At 48.1% G+C, this 23,658-nt stretch overlaps 1 protein-coding gene across 1 annotated transcript in view; it reads left to right on the plus strand.

The window, feature by feature from the left end:
• The first annotated feature begins 17,229 nt into the window (after positions 1–17,229).
• The window catches only part of SLC1A4 (solute carrier family 1 member 4), a 31,931-nt gene continuing 25,502 nt past the window's right edge, over positions 17,230–23,658 (plus strand). The window contains exon 1 of the mRNA XM_030489587.1: positions 17,230–17,804. Within this exon, the coding sequence (XP_030345447.1) occupies positions 17,293–17,804 (512 nt within the window). The 5' untranslated portion in view covers positions 17,230–17,292. The remainder of the gene's footprint in view (positions 17,805–23,658) is intronic.

Here is a 23,658-nt window from a genome sequence, read left to right on the forward strand (position 1 = left end):
GCAAAACCAGGCAAGGCAACCGTGGTCCTGTCACTGATGCCAGAGCTTGGGGGGCCAGTTTATCCTAAGGTCACCTCCACCAGCCCCCATCTTTCTTCCTCCAGCATTGCCCAAGGGCTATCCCCACCATTCCTTTCCCATGCAGCATATGCCCCAATTCCTTGTCTTTTGAGTGGCAAAATTGAACTCTGCCTACGCAGCTGAGAAATGTCAAGCTTCGCCCAGACTTGTACCTGTCCAGTGCTCAAAAATGCAATGCTCAGAAAGCCCCAAGGCTGAAGCCTTTGGCTCAGACTTGTCCACCCAGCTTTGCTCTCCATCACTCCTCTTTATGCTGAACATGGACATTATGGTTAATGTGGAGGGCTCACAGCCCTGGCCTGCAGGACTTACCATCAACAGGATGTCCTTTATGAAATGATTTCTGGCAGGGTCATTTGGTGAGAAGCATTTTGCCATGTTTTATCTTGGTTGGATGCCTCAATGGGACTGGTGGGAGGTTTGCTCCTGTGGGGCCAGAGTCTCGCCCATGAGCCAGAGGCTCTCAGAAGTGGCTTTGGCTTTCTCAAACTGGGCTGCTTGTGACTCACAAACTTGTGTCTTGTGTTCAGATGAGAGCAAGAGATAGAGGGAAGATGGGTAAATGGGCAGACTGGTGCAGGTTTCATCCCTGCAAATTGCTTTAGCTAAACTAGGGATGTTGCTAGTGGGCTTTTGACATGCAATTCCTGCCAGCTCCTCAGTTAACCCTTCCCTGGGAGCAGAAAATGAGGGCATTTAATTTGCTCACCAGGACCAAAGCACAGTACTAAGAAGGTGAAATGACCCCTTTTGCCTGTGTGCCACTGGGGCCTGCCAAGCAGCACAACCATGCAATGTGTACAGGGCTCCATCATGGCTCTCCATATGGCTGGGGACTCTGGGTTCGACCAGAAACCCTTTACCAATATCTGTGGCATTTCCCATCGGCTTTCCCATATGCCTGAGATCTGGAGGAGGAAACTCCACGTGCAGCCATCATAGAATCATAGAGTCATAGAATAGTTAGGGTTGGAAAGGACCTTAAGATCATCTAGTTCCAACCCCCCTGCCATGGGCAGGGACACCTCGCACTAAAACATGTCACCCAAAGCTCCATTCAACCTGGCCTCAGCTGCAGGGAGGGCTGAGGAAGGAGCCAGCAGCAAGAAGCTGGGCAGAACTGTCCCATGTCCCCTTCATACTGGATACCTGCTTCACACGTGGTGGGTGATAAGCTCCCAGGAAGTGATTTCTGAATATACACAAGGCTAAAGGGGAATTGCTGTATTCCTGCTGGCTACAAGAGAGTGGATAGTGCAGTTACACACCTTATCGCAATGGTTTAATTGTTAGAAACTTGAATTTCACTGAATGCATTTAGTGAAAGCTGTGTTTGCCAGTGAGGCTCCTGATGTAGTGATGAGAGAACCTCCTAAGATACTTGTTTTTCACTTTTGGAATTGGTTTATCCAGTGTTAAAGAAAGTCTAGGCATATATTTAGAAGCTCCCCCACTGCCAGTCAGAATTTATATCCATAGAGCCCAGGTCCTGGGGAAAGGCTCAGGGTCTTGAATACACTATTTCCCAGCTTCAGGGTCGAACCTCTTTGCCCACATGCATGCAGGTGCCCCCACATGAACTGACACATCCCTTCTTTATCTGCTTCAGTCTCTTGTGGAATACTTCTACCAGATTCTGTGCATTTCCAGCCCAATTGCTCTGCATGTAATTATCCAATCTTGCTAAAACTGTTTAAATGTTTTTAGCCAATGTAATTATCCAATAATAGAGTCGGTCCAAAAATTGAAAGCAACAGAAAGAAAAAGAGGGAGGAAAAAAGAAAATAGAGGCATTTGCATCAGATTTCTTTTTTTTATTACTTTTCATATTTGACAGAATGGGGAGAAAAATCCTCTGAAGGTAGAAAAAGGTTGGTTTCAAAGTGGAAAAAAAACCCAACCCTGCCTTATCATCAGAATTCATTCCTGTGAAACAGTTTTCTGCCTGAAAGTGCTGACCCCGGGAAGATTTTTTGCTCTTTTCCCTGCAGTCCTCTTTAGTTGCCCGGAGGCACATGGGAGATGGTGTCATCTTGTTCCACATGAGCAGGATCAGCCGTGGTCAATGTCCTGCAAAGAAAAATGCATCCAGAACCTGCTGGAGCTGGCTGGTGATGCTCTCCCGTGAAAGACACTAAGCCCTGGTGATCACTTTGTGTTCCTGGGGGAATCATCTGGAAATGAAGCAGGGACCTTGCTCTAGGCTACAGCAAAATGCTGCATCGTGCTCAGCAGCATCTCAAAGGTTTGCATCCTCCTTCATCCAAAAGAGTCTTTCCAAGAGCATCATATGGTCACTGCCTTAGTCTTTGCAGAGGCAGAGGGGTATTGAACAGCTCAATCCCTTTCTTTGGTAATTCTTTACCATTTTCTGCACCACGTGAACAGGCATGTTAAGCCTTCAAACACCAAACCAACACAACTCTCCCAGCACACTAATGGAGGTTATAAGCCAGCTGAACAAGTCGAGGCTTACTTCTGGGCATTCACTTTTCGTCCTTCATCTGACTAATTAAGCAAGAAGCCTGGGTCATAAATTAATATGACTAAAACAAATGAAGCAGTGTAGAGTGCACCCTTAACTGTGCAGATCATAGGTCACTCCATCTGTACTTGTTTGCTTAGCCCACCCAGGACAAAGTCCTGGCATTTGAGCATTGAATTGTCAACTCTTTGTTTTTTATGGTTCACTGCTTGCAAGCGCACAGATTGTGTGGACATTGAGAGGCCAAATCCTGCCCCATCCTGCCCCACTGAGGAGGAACTGAATCAACAAGATGGGCAAGCATGACTCAAGGGTGGGATGTGACTGTGCCTGGCCACGCGTGCTGCACTTTGGATTGAGCAGAAGTAGGAGATAGTGGTGTTTTACCATGGAGGAATTTCCTACCTTGCAAGGAATTTCCTACCTTCCACCATACTGACCTCGTGCCCCATTAGCTTTGCCTCATCAGCTCAGGCTGGATCTCACAATCTGCCCTGAACTCTTCCACTGGCTGTTTCCAGCTGGGAGCAAGGGGCAGCCAGTCTCCAGTCATGGCGCTCACGGAGGTAGTCCATTCTTGTGCAGGTCCTGGGGTACCATGGCTGCTCCCCTTTCTTCCTGCTAAGCATTAGGGGACTGAGTACCATCCAGCCACCACTTGCTTAAATGTGCTGCAGCTCTTTCTGGCAGCACATATGGTCCCATGGAGAATTGATAAGAACCCAATCATTTAGTTCTGGGGAGGGAAACCAGGGAGATCAAAGTGACCAGCAATCCCATCTCAGCCATGCATCTCCTGGTCACTCTGGGGTGAAAACACCATGAGGCTTTTGCAGGCAGGTCTCTGACCCCTTCATGAGCTGGGCTCAGCACAACATCTTTCCTGCCTCCTTGGGAGCTGTGCCCCTACACTGGTAAGTCAGGATTCAGGATGGATGCAGGGAAGGGCAAACCTCCAAACACCACTATTTTTCTTGCCCCTAGGGTGTAGGTGAGACAGAGCATCTGCTGGCTTAAAGGGGATATTGTTACTGGAATTTGGGATGCCTTTCAGATTAAGCATCATGCAGCACTCACAAGGCTCCACTTAGCTGACATGTCTGAGCTCTGCCTGAAAATCTGATTTCCCTGTCATTACTTCTAAAGCTGTCTTTGCCTCTCCTCCTTTCTTTTCTGATTCTTTTAATCCTGGCCAGTTGTAACATGCACCTCCCTGTTATGTTCTTCAGATGTACTGCTCTGTTTTCATTTGAACTAAATTCTCTGTGCTCTTTTCTCCCCTTTTCCCAGTACTGGCCCTTTCCCCAAATTCCTGGCACAGGCAGTTTGTTTTCTATGGTTTTGCTTCATCTGAGCTCAGTTATTGAATGTACTTTCTTCTTTCCAGAGAGACTCCTGGTCCAGCCCTTGGGCTATGTTTCCAATACATTAAGTGTTTCCATCTCTTTTCTCTCCTCGACTTCGAGAAGATTTAGTTTCATCCATTAAAAAAGTAGCAGTAACCTTTTACATCTCTACTTCTGGCCTGTTTGTATTTAATGGTGCTATGCATGGATATCTATTTACCTACCTGTTGATTCCTTCATAACTTGAACCCCTTGGCCAAATTTGATGAAAGTGGATAGAGAGTTAAGGGGTTCAAAGGCTTAACATTCTGCAAAGTCTCATGAATATGTGTGAGTGAAGAGACAAGGAAGATGATCTGTGTTTTCTAACCAAAGGACAGAATATATACTGTGGTTTGGGGGCTCCAGATCCAAAGGCAAATGAAGAACATGCACTTAATTTTCTTCTAAACCCTGTGGGTTTTAAACCATAAAGTCTCATTATTTTGGAGGGACTGGACTCATGACTTTTAAACCATGGGGTATGAAAGCAGTCATGTTGGAGTCTCCTTGCAGCCAAGAGCAGTCAGACAGAGAGAACTTTTCCCTGCCGTGTCTGTGCAGCATCTACCGCTACAGGGTTCCCACCAGGTTGTGCCATGCAGGAAGGGAATGAATCCGGACCAAATATGTGATGGTTATGGGCATTGCAATCCTGTAAGCATCACCTTAGAGAGCAAAGGGGATAGCCTGGCATGTAGGAGGCATTTCTCAGGGGCTTTGCTTCTTGGATGGGCGCCCCTTGGCTAGGGTTTAGTGCCCCTTGGCTAGGGTTTGTCTCACAGGCACTCTTCCCAAACAGCTCAAAGGAGATAAAAGGATGAGATGGGGAAAAGGAAAGAAATGAAAGACCAGGCAGGAAAGGAGACAGAAACTGGGAGACAGAGAGCAGGAGACAGCTCTCTTATCTGTCGGAACAGGTAGCAGCTGACTCAGGGCAAAATATTCCTGTTTGAACACCAAAAAGCTTCTGTAGTCCCAGCCTCTTGCGTGCACAGGCCCTGCATGAGCAGCCAGCATGGAGAAGTCCAGCATTGCTCCCTGCTGAAGAGCACAGCTGAAGACAGATACATTTGCTTCCTTCGGGATTTCAAGTCACTTCCTACAAGGTCTGGTAATTCCACGGTGTGCATTTGCCTTCCTTCCTAATTTTATTTGGCTGCAGTATGTGTGTTTTACCTACAGTTCCCACACGAAGTAACCCAGCTTCTCCCTCCGTGCAGACAGCTATTTACAGGATTTCAATGGGTACGTCCAAAATGATTCCATGTCCAGAATTGCCACTGCCAAAGGAAGGAGACAGGGGTCTTTGTAAAGGGCTTTAATAATTTTCCTGTTGCTCTCACTGGCAGCTTTCGGCATGCGTCCCACATTCTTCACTAGCCCTTTCCTTAGCAATGAATAGGCTTTTAGCGCGCTCTCATAATGGTTTCTTTTCCTGTGGCACTCAGAAAAAGCTTTCAGCCCGCTCCAGCTGCCGCCTCTGCTGCCTCTCCTTATCCACAAGAAAGATGTGGTGGCTCTGCTCAGCATATCCTCTGCCGCTAATAGAGCCACTCTTTCACCTCTGAGAAGAGGTGGCGTGTGAGCAGGGGGTGGAGGATGGCTTTGCCTCTGCTCGTGTTTCTTAAAGCTCCTTTACAATCTGGGGGTGACAAGGCTGAGTTAGGACCCCTTTGCCGCCCCCAAGAAGCAAACGTGCCCATCCAGGATCAGGTAGCTTCAGCCTGGGCTCTGTGGCTGTACTGTGCTAGAGACTGAACTTGCGCTCCCTGATGCAGCTTCTCAGGTTGGATATAAGGAAGAAGTTCTTTACTGTGAGGCACTGGAACAGGTTGCCCAAAGAAGTGGTAAATGCTCCATTCCTGGCAGTGTTCAAGGCCAGGCTGGACAGAGCTTTGGGCGACATGGTCTAGGGTGAAGCATCCCTGCTCATGGCAGTGGGTTGGAACTAGATGACCTTAAGGTCCTTTCCAACCCAAACCATTCTGTGATTCTGTCATTCTGTGCAGGAGGTCTTGTCTCTGATTTAAGGCAGGTGGAAAGTGCATGTTCCTCCTGCCTTGTTTTCCTCATCTTAATTCCCATCAGGGCTGTTACTCCGAAACCTGCAGTGGCAGGACTCATACACAGCCACAGTAGTGTGTAATCTACTCCACATGGATATGTTGTTGTTTGGTTTTTTTCTCCTGGATTTCATAATGATGCTATTTAATTAGGGACCCAGAATTGCTTTAGTTCAATCTAATAAAAGGACCTTTGGAGCTCCCAGCAGTTATCCCAGATACCTACATTAGCAGGTACTCTAAACAACTGTGAACATTGTACAATAATGTAAGCTGAGATTCTCAAAGGCTTTGAGATCAATGAGAATTACAACCCCCAGGAAAACATTCGGTACCCATGTACTTGTCTGGGTCTGGCTAAGAAGTGCCTCTGGAACTGTGGACTTCAGCAGCAAAAAGCTCATTTTCCCTGATGCAAACACGATGTGAGGAAAGGGGCAGAGTGGCAATGCAGCACGCTGCTGTGACTTCTCCAGAATTGGAGGTTGTTTTCTAACTAACCTGTGGCCTCATTACACAAGTTTCTGTTTTCCCTTTTCTCTTAACTTTGGGTTTTTTTATTCCCTGCACAGGAAAGCACTGAGTATGTGTTTACCATTTTCCTTAAGTATATTTGACTCCCCCACATCTTCAGGTATTTCTATATATTGTTTCAGGATTAAAGACAAAATCTACATACACACACCCCTTCTTCTGATATTGAGGCAACTACTCTGTGATTCACACGGAGAGTTGGGACAATGGTAGACACAAGGTAAGTTTTAGCCTAGTTCCTAAAGAATTGTACAATGGCACATGTACTGGGAGATGTGTCCCTATGTGGCTCCTTATATCCGTCCCTCACTAATAGCTCTTGATTTGAGATCTCACAGGAATTGTATTTCTGTGAGTTTCATAAAAATAGGCAGGTTGGCTGAAGAGGAACCTCCACGGAGGAGCTGTCAGATCACCTCTGAGCAGAGGATTCACAGCCCTGGAGACCTACAGCCTCATTAGATGGGTTGGTCTTAGGCATCTCCTGGGCCTGAATGCTAAATTCTCTTCATCACAAAGGAGGGAATTGCACTCGGTGGCTGAACAGCAGCCTCAGAGGACAGAGGCAAAGAAGCTGTAACACCTCCTGAGATCTGTGCTTCACAGATACAGCAAACACAGCAAGTTTATAGTGGTTTGGTACTTTACACATCTGGTTAATACACTCACTTGGTGAATCAACCATGTCAGAACACATCACTGGCTAGATGCCATCTTCTGCAGTAGGTCAGATGCAGCCCTGGTAGCTATTTGCCTCTTTCTGCCCTAAAATTGATTTACACTCTCCTGGGGTCTCGGCGTAAATGACCAAGTACTTTTTTCTTCAACAGCCTCCACTTGCACCAAGCAGGTATAAACTTAATGTTTCAGGGAGGAGGAGAGGGCTCTACACTGGCCACTGACATAGATGTTATTTCGGATACCCCTAATGATGAATTCTAGCTGTTATAGTAACACCACATCTGACTCAGGCAAAGTGGTGTGCAGCTAAAATAGCAATCTGAGAAATGGAAGTGTCTGCTTTCTCCTCTGTGCATTTACTCTTGTTACAGCATCGCAGCAACACGCATACATACACGCAGAGCAATTGCTCTTTGCTCCAGGCTGGTTACTTTACTGCCTAATCCATGCATAGCCATCAGGGGCCTTGCAATAACTGGCCATGCTTGAATCTGCGGCCACGGACCTTGGCAGCAACATTAGTACTCAGTGTCAAGAAGGGAATCAACTTCTCTGGTTTTAACAGGCTGCCTTGGGTAGACTTTGCTGCCTCAGCTGTAGCTGGCAGGGGAGAGGGGAGTTTCCAGCTATCATCAATCTGTGCACTCTCTTGTGCTCTTGTATCAAGGGGTACAGAGGGACCAGGAAAGGTGCAGAGGGTGACAAAAGCATGCAGGGAGCTCTGTATGGGACTAACAACGTCTCTGGAAAAGAGATAACTGGGCCCAAAATCACAGCAGACAAATTTGCAGGAGGAAAATGCATGGAAGGCTTTTAAATCCCAAGGACTGCACCTGGAAACTGCTGAGCTGCAGGTTGTTGGATACTTAGAAAGTATTCTTGGAAAATATCACATGTTCTTGCTTTGCTTATTATGCTCTTCCTTTCCAGTGTGACTGTTCTCAGGACATTTTGCTGCTCTTTCTGCATGGCCCCCGGGATCTCTAGAGCTGAAGTTACGTCTGTTCAGTCCACACGTTTGCTTCCACAGCCCCTTGGTGTGGCCACTGTCATGCTTCTGCAGGAAGCTGGGGCATGGGAAGACACCTTCACAGGCCAGTGGGCAAAGGGCAGCTACACGGTCCCCCGCGTTCCCTGGCAGAAGCTCTACCCCTCCTGCTTGCTGTCATCCCAGTTTACTGTCACCCATAAGCAGGGATAGAGTATTCATTGTCATACCGTAATCAGGGATAAAACGTGTAAGGATAGAGATTCCCCTTGCTGCTTCTAGCCACTGAATCACAAGTAATGTTCAGAAATTACTCATGCTTTGTTCTCTCCCTAAAGTAGCTTTTTATAGTGTACTCCATACAGCTGATGTAAATCAAGGCATACTCTGCTTGTGTGTTAATCCCCGAATGCCAGGCAATCCTCAGGTGTCTCACTTACCCGCCTCCTGCCACCAGCGAGGTGCTTTGTCAACCCACAACCATGGGAGAAATTAGCAGGCTCTTCTACTTGGAGCAGTCGCAAGTTCTTCATTCAAGAATGCTTCCCATAGCTGAAACCGTCCCATCGTTTCCCTTGCTTCTTCAGTAGCAAAGCTTCACCATAAGAGGAGATCACGCAGCTTGTTTTCAGATCAGCCCAGCTTGTTTTGAAAAGCCCGACCCTGCATTTTCCCCACCAGCTAGAGGCAATGGCTCCCTGCTAGGACAAGGCATGTGACACATCCAAGATCCTGAACATCTGCACTTGCTCTTGCCCTTTTTTCCTGCTTTTCCCTGCTTTATCCTCAAAGAAAAATCCCAAGGAGACCCTACGAAGGAGAAAATGCCATTACTCTTGGGAGATGAGTCAGGGCCCTTCTTCTCCAGCATGTACTGATTTGTTTTTCTTCATGTTTGTATATTATTACGTCTTTCAAAAAGAGAACAACACACTCAGTTTTAAATTTACTCCTGTCTCAATTTGACTTTGTTTCCAAAGCCATTCAAAGGAGCCTTATTGTAAACAAAGTGTTTGTGTGTGGGGGGTATTCTATATTTGTCATCTTCTTGCTGGTAAAACTGCATGTGCCTTTGGAGGATAAAGTTAAACATTTACCCTAGGTCAACCATCCCTGGCTGCAGAGTTTATGTTTTGCTGGAGTTTGGGCAAGCAAGTGGGATTTGCTAAATTCCTTGCCTGTCTCTGCTATTAGACAATGCACTCACAAAGGCCTTTATTTGGTTTTGCATCCTCAGAATATCTTCAATCAGGTGTGAGAACTTCCCTAGCCTGGAGAGACGGTGAATCTACATGTAGCAGTGTGGTAGCATTGCGTTTGGGGCTGGGTTATCTTGGTTGCTAGCCAGGAACCTACATGCAGCAGGACCTGAGAACTGTTCTTGGGAGCTGTCATCACTGAGGGCCAGGGGGTTTTCTTACCATGATTTTGGACATCTTGAAATCAGGCTCATTCCCATAATCCAAGTGGCCGGTCCTGCATCCAGCTTGCAATGAGGCAAGCTGGTTGGTGACACTGGGAAGAGCTGAGGAGCACACTTTATGTTCCTCCCAGAGGCAGGCAGAGAGCACTTCTGCGATGGGGATGGAGCCTGTCCAAATTGCTTGGCATCCCAGGCGCAACAAAGTCTTCCTGCCAAGCTAAAGTCTGCATACCAAGGAAGTGCTCTAGGCCTCAGCCAGTGTGCTATGGCTCTTCTGAGGGCTCAATCTGGCCTGGGAGAAAACAAGGTCTCTCCCACATTCTTTTCATGTATTCTTCTCAGAAAAAGGCCACTCTGTAATACAGCCCCTGAGGACACTGCAGGCTGCCCAGGACATCTCCCTTGGGATGTTTGTGAGCACCTTTTTCAAGCTTCTCTGGAAAAACACGAAGATAAACCTCAACTCCTTTCTGTTCTCTTCCTTTTCATCTTGCTCCCTCTGGCTCCCACCATGGCTTTTAGGCATCAGTCTTCAAACTACTTCAAGTGAAAGCAGCCACGGGAGATGAGCTGATGGATGATCTCTTTGAAAGCCTGCAGAGGTTTCTGTTAGGTGTCCCAGGAACAGAGGGCAAACAGCAGCCAGACCCAAGGAAGCTCCTGAAAGCTGCAGATGACCTTGCTGGCCTTACAGAGATGGATACAGTGGCAGGAGGACGGAGGGAAGCAGTGGTGACACTGTGAGTGTTCACTGCACTCCTACTGCACACAGCTGGTATGTGGTTTTGTAGGTAATGTGGCCCAAGGACTACACTAACCTGTGCCAAAAGGGCATGTATCAGATGCAACAGCTCTTTAAAAGCCGCCTTCTCCTCCCCTAGCAAAGAAACTCAACTGATTTCTTTCAGACTTTGTATTGACTTTCCTCAAGTGTGGAAAACCTTCTCCTCTGTTTCTTACAGGCTTTTTCCACCCTTTGAAACCAATGTCACTAAAGCTTTTTTGTGCCAGCCACGTAATATGTGTTGATGTGACTGTATGAGAAAACACCCACCAGATGGGTTTATTATCACCATAGATTATCAAAAGCCAAGGGTGTAGCAATTGCTACTTTATGTCATGGGCTTTGTTCTCTTGGAAGTATTTGTTACACATAGTCTATTACGTTTGTGCTTCATGGTAATACATATCAATACCTAACATATGCAGTGGGACAGATAGATAGATACTATATAGTAATGTAAAGTGGATTCTACTCTTTTCCTTCCCCAAAACCAAAAATCACAAGGCATTAATACTTTCATTTCGGGCTGAGATGAACAGCACTGTGCAGTTAATGGTCAAATCTGACTTTCTCCAAGATCACAGCTGTTGCTATCCAAAGGTTTTATGTTATTACAGAGGCCACCATGAAGTTCAGAGCTCGCTCCAGATGTGCATGTCCTCAGGGCCAGGATACATTTATATTTTGAAGGTCAGAGCAGAAAGAAAAAAAAGTAGGATACAGTTTGGATGCCAGGATCTCCTCCGAGGAACAAAAAATCATCTTGAGTTTGTAATGTCGAGTGAGTATAATACATACAGAAGTCACAGAGGGAGGAAAACAGTGATTTTCTATGCTACTGTCTGGTTTGGTGAGACTTGCATTATAAGTCAGTGACGGGGGGTGTCACACAATGGAAATTGCCTGAAACCTGGATATCCTAAACCAGTTGTCTAGGTCTTCTTCATACTCAGTGGAGCATGGTAGATATTCCCATGGGAATTTCATCTCATACGCCTCAGATGCATCTTTTAAAAGGGGGTGACCTTCCCTATATGTCTATTGCCTGTGGCAAAGCAAGTATTAGACATTAAGTTTCTAGGTGGCAACAATTAGATTACATCCTAAGTGTCCATCCCACTGATTTGCATCAAGATTGTGGTAAAGGTTAACAGTGGGAATTGATGAGCAGCAGGAAAAAGGAATTGGAAGCCTGTCCTCAGAAAGATCTTGATACCAACTTCACTCAACAAAGCAGGACCTTTTCTAAGGGAAACAGCTCAAAATAAGTTCTGTGCTCTGCTTGCTTGGTGCTCAAACATAGAGGGGAAGGTCCTGACTGCCTTACAGCATCAAGATCTTTTCATTCCCTTCACTGAGGCTGGAATTTCAAATACCCACCTGCCATGGTTTAACCCTAGCCAGCAACTAAGCCCCACACAGCTGCTCTTCCACAACGCTGCAGTGGGATGGGGAATAAAATCGGTAGGGTAAAAGTGAGAAAACTTGTGGGTTGAAATAAAGGCAGTTTAATAGGTAAAGCAAAAGCCGCACACAAGCAAAGCCAAACAAGGAATTCAACCACTACTTCCCATCAGCAAGCAGGTATTCAGCCATCTCCAGGACTGGGAGATGGGATAGGAGAAATGGTGTGTTGCACGGAGCTATTGGGCATCAAAGCCAACTCAGGTTGGGTCACTGCTGCACTTGCACTGCTTCTCGTAAGACTTGTCCTCCTGTAACATGAAACTCAAATCCCAGGTTACAACGATTTAAAGGTATTTCCACTACAATCTCCACCCCTGGTCCCTTTGCACCAGACCATAGGGTTTAACATTGCAATGAACTCCTCTACTTGCCCCTGCTCTAGGTTGGACTTCTCCACAGACTGAGTCCCTTAGGGCTATACCTGCTCCAAATGGAGCCTTATCTATGAACCACAGTCTATTCAGAGGTATACCTGTTGCAACATAGACTCATTCACAGCCACAGTCCCTTCAGAACTAAACCTGCTCAAACATGGCCTTACTCATGGCCCTCCAGGGATGTACCTGCTCTGTCATGGGCTTATCCATCACCGCATGCTTTGAGGTGCTCCAGCATGACCTCATGCACAGCTGCTGATGCTTCAAGGTGTACCTGCTGCAGCATGGACTTATCCACAGCCACAGATGCTTTGAGGTGCACCTTTTCCAGCGTGGACTTGGGCCACTATCCCTTCAGAGGTATAGCTGCTGTAGCACAGACATAACCACAGCCACCAAGGCTCTGAGATGTACCTGCTCTAGCATGTCTTATCCACTGACACTGATGCTTCAGGGTGTCCTGGTCACACATGGTCTCATCCTCAGGTGACAGTCCCTTCGACTCGAGTTCACACTGGGGTTCTAGCCTGCCCAATACAGCAGCACAGAAGCAGCAGCGAGGCCCCAGCCATCTGCCAGCCCGCGCACATCACCATTGCTGTTATCAAAACATCACCAGGCACAGCAGAGTAAGGTGATAAGCAGCACTGCACTAGAGGAAGCAGTAAAAATGAAAACAACGAGCACTAGACTCTGATAGACACTGAGGCAGCAAGTCCCATGGCTTTCAATTAATAGCTACACAACAAAAACAGCTATAAATTCAATCATCTATAACTTTCCAATCCAATCTGTTGTTATCTTGAACCCTTCCTGCCCCACATTGGGCACCAAAATGGACTGTCGTGGTTTAACCCCAGCCAGCAGCTAAGCACGGTGTGGCTGCTCATTCATTCCCCCCTGGTGGGATGGGGAAGAGAATCAGAATGGTAAAAGTGAGAAAACTCGTGGGTTGGGATAAAGGCAGTTTAACAGGTAAAGCAAAAGCTGCACACAAGCAAAGCCAAACAAGGAAGTCATTCACCACTTCCCATCAGCAGGCAGATGTTCAGCCATCTCCAGAGCAGCAGGGCTCCATCATGCATAACAGTTACTAGGGAAGACAAACACCATCACTCCCAATGTTCCTCTTTTCCTTCTTCCCTTTGGCTTTACTCCTGAGCATAATGTCATACAGCACAGGATATCCCTTTGGTCAGCTGGGGTCAGCTGTCCTGGCTGTGTCCCCTTCCAACTCCTTGTGTGCACCCAGCCTATTCACTTGGTGAGGTGGTGTGAGGAGCAGAACAGCCTTTGATGCTGTGTAAGCACTGCTCAGCAGTAACTGTAACAAACACCTCTGCATTATCAGCACTGCTTCTGGCACAGATCCAAAAATAGCCCCATACTAGATGCTCTATCCCGCCCAAACCAGCACACCACCATCAAAAAATGATATCAAGCAGAATTGGACTGGAAATCCCAGGACCTCTTCTTCCTGGGCAAGCGGTGAAAACTATGTTGGCTGCCTTCTCACCTAAAGCAAAAGGAATTTTAACATTTTATTTAAAAGGAACTGGATTTTGTTTGTTGTTGTCTGTTTATGACCCCTCTGCTGGTTTCTGTAGGAAGCACTATAACCCTGTGCAGGTGAAAGCCAAAAACCTCCTTCAAGTCACAATAGGGAAAGTCAAACCCCTAATTTGGAAGCACCAGCAGGGTGGACATTGGAAACATGCAGACTCACTCACTGGAAAGCTCCCAAGACCTACAAGAGCTGAAATGAAAACATGACATAAAGGATCAGTCAATGGTTACTACTGAGTAAGTCAGTGGGCTTCAGAGTTAATCACTGCAGCCAGCCGTGAACTCTCACAGGGTGCGGAAAAACAGTCAGCTTTGCCTTTGGGATGATGTCCATTCTATGATGGGAGGCTTACATGCTCTGATTCCTTCTTGGCAAAAGCCTTGTTATCTGAAGTTATATTAAGAGAAGGATAACTGTTTGGAGCAGTGTTTAAACCAGAAAATCAAGAGGGGAAAAAAAGGGAGGGGAAATTGGGAATCTGACTTCTCACAGTGTCATTGACCAGGAAGCTTGATGCAAGCATGCCTACATCAAGGCGTTCCTCATGAAGGGCTGGCTATCACCAACCTTAGCACAGGTTAAAAACCATGCAGTGGGATCTGTGACTCTGGAGGTGTGTTTTCTTGCAGGTCTCCTGGCTGTTCTCACGGCACTGCTCTCAGCAAAGTCAAACCTGCAAGGAGCCTGCTATTGATTCACACGGTGGAAAAGGCTCTGTTTTAACTCTTGTGCTGGCGTCATACATGTGCTGCTATGGATGAGTTTTCTTATTTAATACATTCCTCGTGTTCAGACTTCCCTGAATTTCTCTCCTTGCTTTTCAGTTTGAGTATAGAAACAGCATTTCTGCTCAGTGGTTTTAGAATCTTTCGTCAACTGCAACAGAGAATAAAGACTTGTATATTTTTGTATTTCTTTTATATTTTTCTGTTGTTCTTTCTTTTCCCCTTTTCTCTTCCCCTTTTCACAGGTAAATGGAAAGAAAAAAGGGTGAGATGGGGAGAGAACAGCAGGGAAGAACGCAAGGGGAAAAAGGAAGCATGATGTTGAGGAATAGTCTCAAAATATGAATTAAAAATCCATTTTAGAAATGCTTCTGATGAGGAAAGAAACAATTATTTTGGAGGGTTAATTTTTTATTATTCACAAACCTATTCACAAGAAAAAACAATCAAAACTGATTTTAAAAGACCCACATAGCTTTTTGTTGCTTTTGAGGTTGGTGGAACTGAATGTCTTTGAAAGTGTTTGCAGATACTTGCTTTCCTGTTTAGCTTAGTCTTTGTTTCTTGTCTCTGATTATCCTAATTTGGCAGAATATTCATTCCCAGACTTCCACAAACCAAGCATTCCTCAGAGGGGAAGTTATCAGGAAAAAAGAATATAAAATCAATAAGATGCCTGGTATCTCGAGTCAAATTTTGATGCAGGAGCAAGCTGGGGATCAGGACTTTGCATCGAGCTCTGGGGCGGGTGGTGGTGGATGCAGTTGCTCATAGATGGTGTCATTACTTATTTAGACAGAGACGATTCCCAGGAGCTCTGGCCATGGTGTAGGGATCATCAGGTCTGCCCGCGAGGCTGGAAAGCAGAACAGAGTCTTATTAAATCAGGATTATCGCCCCATCATGCCCTGTCAGTCTCTTTAATTAGCCTGGTCTACCCGAAAAGCAGATGTGTGGATGTGTGGCTGGCTGTTTTCACGGTGTGTTTTCTGCTAGGCTGTGCTTCACTGGTGCCAAGGGGAGGAACTGAAATGAAGCTCCTTCTAAAATCCAAACATCAGCAAAGCTTGAGCAATGGGCTCCATGAGCAACCACAGCAGAGCTGTACCTTCAAGGCACTTGTGGATTTGAAAGCCCCAGGTGCCTCTGTCAGCCCCTTGTACCATCAGACACATCGTCTGCCCCTCAGACAACCTGCTCTGGTGAGGTCAGACCAGGTTCAGCCTGGTTGCCCAAGGAAGCATGCTAGGAGCCCATGGGTCCCTGCCGCCCTGACACTGATGAGCCTGTGAGATGGATGGCTTGGACCATGGGGATGGGGAGCACAGCCACAGCCCGTTCTGGTGCAGAGGATGGCTCCTGCCTTTCTGAGGGGTTCCTAGAGGGAGGAGGGGGACACTGCGGGGATGTGTGTGATCCGTGGGGACACTGAGGGTACATACATGAGCTATGAGGACACTGAGGGGATGTGTATGAACCAAAGGGACACTGAGGGTATGTCTCTGAGACATAGGGACACTGAGCGGGACACTGAGGGGACATGTGTAAACCATGGGGACATTGCAGGGGACACTGAGGAGAGATGTGTGGGCTGTGGGGATGCTGACACGGGGCCACATGTGTGTACCAAGGAGACACTGAAGGGATGTGTATGAACCATGGGGAGACTGAGGGGACATGCGTGATCTGTGGGGACATTAAGGAGACGTATGAGCTATGGGGCATTGATAAGGACACTGAGAAGAGATATGTGGGCTGTGGGCACACTGACAGAGACGTCTGTGAACCATGGGGACACTGAGGGGACATGTGTGAGCTGTGGAGACACTCTGATGGGGATGTGCATAAACCATGGGGACACTCAGGTTATGTGTGTGAGACATGGGACACTGAGGGGGGCACTGAGGAGAGATGTGTGGGGACAGTGACAGGGACATCTGTGAACTATGGGGACACTGAGGAGACGTGTGGGCTGTGGGGACACTGAGGGGGACACTGAGGGGATGTGTGTGAACCATGGGGACACTGAGGAGGCATGTCTGGGCTGTGGAGATGCTGATGGGGTTGTATGTGAACCACGGGGACACTGAGAGGATGTGCGACCTGTGAGGACACTGAAAGGGACACAGAAGGCATGTGTGTGAACCATGGGGACACTGAGGGGCATGTGTGAGCTGTGCGGACCTTGAGGAGGACACTGAGGGGATGTGTGCGAACCATGGGGACACTGAAGGGGCATGTGTGACCTGTGGGGACACTGAGGGGGGCACTGGGGGGATGTGTGTGGACCATGGCGATACTGAGGGGACATGTGTGAGCTGTGGGGACACTGAAGGGGACACTGAGGGGATGTGTATGAACCATGGTGACAATGAGATGATGTGCGTGAACCATGGCGACACTGAGGGGACATGCGTGAGCTGTGGGGACACTGAAGGGGACACCCTCAGGAATGTGTGTGAACCACGGGGACACCGAGGGGACATGTGTGCTCGATCCACGGTGACGCTGAGGGGGACACTGAGGAGACCCCGGAGCGCACATGTGCGAGCCTGGGGGGGGGAGGACGACACCGAAGGGACACGTGCGAGTCCCGCGGGCGGCGGCGCGGGGCGTGCCGCGGCGCGGGGCGGGCAGGGCCGGGGCGGGGCCTGCCGGCGGGGCCGCGCTGTCAGTCTCGGCGCGGCAGCCGGGGCAGCGCGGCGGGGCGGGTGCTGCCGCTCGGCAGCATGGAGGCAGCGCGGGACGGCAAGGCGGGCAGCGGCCCCAACGGCCTTGCGGAGGGCCCGGCGGCGGAGCCCGGCGCGGGGCGGCTGCGGGGCTGCCGCGGCTTCCTGCGGCGCAACGCGCTGGTGGTGCTGACGGTGTCCGGCGTGGTGGCCGGCGTGGCGCTGGGCGCCGCGGTGCGCGGAGCGGCGCTGAGCCCAGCGCAGGTGGCCTACCTGGCCTTCCCCGGGGAGCTGCTGCTGCGGATGCTGCGCATGGTGATCCTGCCGCTGGTGGTCTGCAGCCTGGTGTCGGGAGCCGCCAGCCTGGACACCCGCTCGCTCGGCCGCCTGGGAGGCATCGCCATCGCTTATTTCCTAGGGACCACGCTGCTGGCGTCTGGCCTCGCCGTCGCACTCGGTTTCATCATCCGTCCCGGCGCCGGCGCCTCCGGCATTAACGCCCCCAGGCTGGGGCTGGCGGCCCCCGTGCCCACCAGCAAGGAGACGGTGGACTCCTTCCTCGACCTCATCAGGTGAGGCCGCCCCGCTTCCCCCCCTCCACTTCCCCCCCGCCTTCCCCTCCGGAGGATGATGACAGACCCGGCAGTATTGCACGCTGCAGCCGCAGAACACCCCCCGTTCCCCCTCCTCCTCTCCCTCCTCCTCCTGGCTTCTCCAGAGGCACCGCTTGCTGCCCAGGTACCCGGTCAGGTTTAGGGAAGCGTGGTGCTGAACCTCTTTCTCCTTTATTCTTAATTGTGGCTGGGAGGATGAGCCGGAGCTTGCTCAGAGCTCTGGGTGCCTGGGCCCGTTTTTAGTACCGCCTGGAGGGAGAGCGGCTCCTGGGTGCTCGCTGCAGGGCAGGCATGGCCTCGCCTGGCACCTTCCCCTGCCCTGCTGCCTGGCCTTGCCCGTGTCCCGCAGGCAGGGCAGGGCAGCTCTCCCCATCCCGTTTTCTTTTATTCCTCTACCCTTCACTTAGTCTTCATATACAAATCACAACATGGTTTGGGTTGGAAGAGACCTTAAAGCTCATCCAGTTCCAACCCCCTGCTCTGGGCAGGGACACCTTCCACTAGACCAGGCTGGCCGTCCAGGGATGGGGCAGCCATCATGCCAAGCTGCCTCTTATAGTACCTTCCCCATAGGTGTGGGCATGGAAGTGGAACCCCATATTTCCATCTAGGATGTACCCAAACATAGTCCGGCATGAGGACGCTATGTTAGTGAGCTTCATCTCACCTCTGCACCTTGTAAAGATTTACCAAAACTATCTGGAAGCAAGGCTTCCACTTTAACCAGATTGCAGTCTCGTTTTATCCTTGTTCCTCCTTGCAAAGTTGCAGACTTCACCATTGTTTTTTCTCAGAGCTGAGTTCTGTCCAGCTCTTTAAATGAGAGAAACACTTACATAAATGAGGCAAACATCCAGCCAGCTTTTTCAATGTTGGACTTCCAATTGCAGTCTCTTGTGCTTTGATGAATCTTGGTCCAGAGCCCCAGATGTGAACAGCTGATGTGTTTTTATTATCCCGTGTGTGGCTCTGCCGCTTTTTCACATTCAAGTAGTGTTGAGCAGTCATGGAAAAGTGTATTACAAGCGCCTGAGAGAAGTCATGGAATAAAGGAAAACCGGGTCTCTCCCGGCGAGCGTAGCTGAGGGAGCGATGGGAAGTGATAGCCATCAATAGAGAGCATGAGGTTTGCTGAGACATTGGAAGATGAACAGCTTTGGAGGTAGTAGATGTTACGAAGATGCAAACAGAAGAGCAAGATACAAACAGAAGAGCAATCCCACCTGCATACAAGCAGAGTGGCTGGAGAGTTGTGCTTAGCAGGTATCTTGGTAATTACAAAGCTGAATGGGGTGGTTTTGTTTAGATTGTTTTCTTTGCTTTTATGAGTTCAGCTTTTCAGCCAGCAGCTTTTGAACTGCGTCTGGGTAAATGGATGTGTTAACAAAGATAAGAGTTAAAAAGTAAAAACCCAGGCTGTGTTTACAAATCCATGGTAATGCCCTTTTCTTTCCCAGAAAGAAGTATATTCCCTTTGCATAGAAAGCAAGTTCTGCTTTGTCCCATTGGCAACCATGTGTTTCATGTCGTTAGCTCACCTCTCTTAAGGACCAGCAATTCCTGACAGAGCACACTGAGAAATAGTAACAGGGCAGTGGGAGTAGGTGGGCTAGCGGTGGAGGTGATGTGGAGTTGAACGGAAATGTAGGGAGGTGAAGGAAAATTACAAAAGAAAGGAATCAGCACGACTGGGATAGTTGCGAAGACGACTGTAGCAGCAGCTGCCCCAGGCGCATCCTGGCATGGCTGCTGTAGCTGGTGTTTCATTCCTTTGTTGCCACGCAGCACAGAGTAGGATGTAGCTGAGAAACAGGGCAGGGATGCTCCAGTGAGCTTCGGGCTGTGGGTAACATCTGTGAAGTTGATAGCAGAAAGCTGCGTCTTGCTCTGGTCTGTAAATGCAGGTGGAGAGTTCATCTTGAAGGAGTTATAATGGTGGTGGGGATTGAGTCCTTAACTCCAAAGTAATGCTCATAATGATGAAGCTTGGGTTAAGCATGTGGGTTGCAGAGGCGTTTCCTTCTGGGAAATGAGGGGCCAGGAGCTTTCCCCCAGTGCATGTCCAGTGGACTGTGAATTCAGCTTTTCCTTGGAGCCCCAGGGAAGGGCTGTTGCATCTAAATTGTTGGGCAGCCCAGTTGTCACAGCAGCAACAGCAAAATCCAATCCAGAAAAGATGTGTTTGGACACAGCCATCGCTAAAAGTCCTGGTTTTAGCACAAATCCCCAACAGCGAGTGATGTGATTTTCTATAAATAATATCTTTCTCCCTCTGCCTTTTAATTTATTATTATTATTTTAACTGTTCTTGAAAATGTGAGTGTTCTGGTTTGAGCACTGATCTTGGTCCCTGCTGTGGTGGAAGGTATCAGAGTAACGTCATCTTCAGTTAACCCTTGAGTCTATAGGGCCTGGGGGGCTGAAACCTTTTCTTTCAGTGTGGCTGGGTCTTGCAGCTCTTTGCACTCTTTGCTTTTCCTTTTCTTTCTTTTGGTCACGAGACCAAAAAGGCAAGAAAACTTTGGTTTCAGCTGTGTCACAAGACTGGCTGTGTCCTTCAAGGCTTTACTGCTCAGTTTTGGATAAAAGGTGAAAACAAGGCACAAATGGGTAAACTGAGTCCCCCTACAGTACTGAAAGCAGATGTAAAACGTGGCCCAAGGAAGAGCGAGCAGAGGGAATCACAGCTGTGAGTCAGTGTTTGCCATGGCTTCTGCAGGGATGACACAGGGTGTCCTTTCTCAGGATGCAAATCTTTTCTGCTTTGGGGAAGTGTGTTAGTTAATGACCAAAGATGTTGGTTTCTGTTGTCACAGCAATGTCTGGAGGCCAGCTTAATTCTTGGTTGCGGTTTTCCATTTTTCCATTTCCACGTCTAAAGCTTCCACATAAACATGCACATACACATGCAGACATGACCTCTGGAAAAGACATTTGTCTTGGGCTTTGATAGCAAATGAACGATTACTCACTGGTGAACTGAAAAGCTGTCTCTGTCTTGTTTTGTCCATTGACCATAACCTCTGGGTCTAATTTGTCTGGTGGAGCACCGTCCTAGTTTCCCTTTTGGCAAGTGCAGGAGGCAAGCCTCGAGCAAGTCTGGCCGCTAAACCCTGGGACATAGAGTGGGGACAGTAGAGCTGTCCTGGAGGTACCTTTGTGCCCCACAGCATGGGTGGTAATGGCCTGTCTCATCTCATCTCAAGTCTGTCAAGTGGGCAGCTCTTCGGAGCTCCCTAAAAGATGAGCATGGCCCAAGGCAAGGAGAGGCTGCAGTTTAGTGATCATGGGAGAGATCCAGCAAGAGTTCACAGGTGCTTCCACAAGGCTGGTGGCTTAAAAAAGCCAAAACCAACAATAACAAAAGAAGTGGGGTGTGCTCTGAACCCAAAGGGGGGCCTTGGATTTCCTTAACTCTGTCCCGTGTCAATGAAGAATGACAGGCTTCTCCAGAGCACCCAGTTCAGCCTCTTGCATTAGGCCGAGATCTGGAGCACTCTTGCTCTACACGGTCTTAACTGAAGATTGGCCTCATGAGCATCTCCAGAGCATCTGACATGGAGAGCAGCTTGGTTGTACCAAATAGGCAAGTGCCGAGTGCCAACAGAAGATGAGGAGAATGAAGGGAAACTGGTTTTGTCCTTTACTCATTTGTTTGGTGGAGAAGGCAAAGCAATGGAGAATAAAGAGTGCTTTGCCAGCTTGGCTGTGAAGTGTGTAGCAGGTAGAGGAAGAGGCTAGCTGTGATACGGTGAGCTCTGGGGCTTAGCATCCACCTGGGTAGGTGACAGCTTGGCTCTGATCGTGCCAAATGTCTAACCAGAGAGAAGCAGGTGAGGAGGAGAGAAGTGGTGACAAGGAGGTGCCTCCTTCCAGCAGCTAACACAGCGCATATAGCTTGTTGGAAAGTAGCTAAGAAACAGCAGGATCGAGTGTTTTGCAAGAATCTATTGATTTGTTACTACTTTTGACGGGCATTTGTCAAGACTGCGTGTTTTGATAAGGTCAGAGTTTTGTTTTTGCTCTGATTTGTATTTGCTGATACAACAGAATCAAACAGTTTCACAGAAACCTATTGATCCTGTCAAAATTTCCAACAGTGGGTGATCCTGGTGTTTCATTCCGGTGAGGTCAATGTTTTGCTGTAATTTTGTACAAAAGACTTAAGTAGAAAATCTCAGTCATCAGAAAGGAACAAAATATTTTATATTTTTTTAGTGGCTTTCTTTGCCCAATTTTGGGATAAAAACATGTTTTGAAATTGTGGGACTGGCTTTGGGAAGGGAATTCTGTTTCTAATCCAGCTCTAGTTGTAATAGTCCAGGGAGGGAGGGAGGTAGTAGCATCATCTGCTTTTCATAGGAAGGGTACACAGAGGTTCAGGAGTCTGCCCTGAGCAGTAGGGTCAGAGTTTCTCAGGCAAGTCTGGAAAAGCATTTTACATTTTATGGTTCCTCATTGCCTGTTCTGTCTCTCTGCCAGCGTTTACCAGCGGTGCTGCCAAAGAGAGTACACACAGCACCATTAGCAAGCCCGTGCATTGGCTCCATGCGCCTTTGGGGCCAAAGAGCAGGCAGGATGAGCTTGAGTGCAAGGAGAAGCAACAGTTGTGTTCTGCTGGCTTGGCTGTAGAGCGGATTGCAAGGATGGGCTATGGTGTCCAGAGCACTCAGGCACCAGTTGCTCTGGTAAGCACTTCTTTCTCATAGCCTTGGTCTTCCTGGTGAGCCACTCAAAACCAGCAACTTTGAAGGCTCTGGAATCCCAGTGTGCAAAGAGAGCAAAACTTGAATGTTGGGAGAGGAGGGGGAGATGCCACTTTGCAGTGATAAATAGAGTAAGAAGCAGCTGAGGAACAGCTGCAGTTAGAGCACAGCATGTCCCCAAGATAGGCTCACCACTGGGTTTCGTAGCTGGGTGACTAGATCTGAACTTTGGGTACCCTCAGAAAAAAGGGAAGTAGTAAATGTTACTGTCCGCTTTTTGTTGTTTTCTGAGCCTGGATTCCTGACTGGGTTTTCTAGGAAGAACTCAACTATTTCATTCGTGTGCCTGCACTGACTGGGGTTTTATTAGGAAGCCTCTGAACATTTCTGCTCCTTCCTTTTGTTGTTTGTATTCCTTGCCTTTTACTACTGACTCCCCCTAGTTATGTTTTATTTTACAAGCAGCAAAGATGCAGACTGCACCATTAAGGCAAAAAAGTATTAAATAGCTGCTTTAAGTAAATACATTTTCAAGTTTCTCTGTGTTAAAGCAGATGCACATGCTCATAAACATGTATCTGTCCGGGGCATGTATTGTGCACTCACATACGTATCAAACAGCAGATGAGAAAAATTGTTCTGTAATACTGAATGAAAATCTTGGGACAGAAAAAAAGAGGTACTGGAGCAGTCCAAGCTGGGGTCTGTCAGGTTGCCATGGATGGCAATGAAGTTGCTGTCAGTGGACTCCTACCATTGAAAACACTTCATTGAGAAACAGGAGATAACGCAACAGAGAGTTTTTACTGGGCTTCCTCACAAAACTGTGTTTTCCAACGGCAAGGTTTTTGGCCTCAGAAATGGAACGTTTTTGTAAGGAGCAATGCAAGAGGAATGCGTAGTATTTTAGGGTTTTGTTCTGCTTGCCTGGATTTCCCTTTATGCTTTTGCTGCCAGAGCGAAGTTTATTGCAGAGCTCTAGCAAAAGAATCGCTTAGAAACAGTTATGCCTTACACATGCAATGAAAGAGTTCCTGTGCCATTCTTATCCCACTGGTGGGAAGCTACAGCGTAAAGAAGAGAGGAATTTGACCATAATATCAAAA

The sequence above is a fragment of the Strigops habroptila genome, chromosome 6 (assembly GCF_004027225.2).
Source record: "Strigops habroptila isolate Jane chromosome 6, bStrHab1.2.pri, whole genome shotgun sequence".
NCBI classification, from domain to species: Eukaryota; Metazoa; Chordata; class Aves; order Psittaciformes; family Psittacidae; genus Strigops; species Strigops habroptila.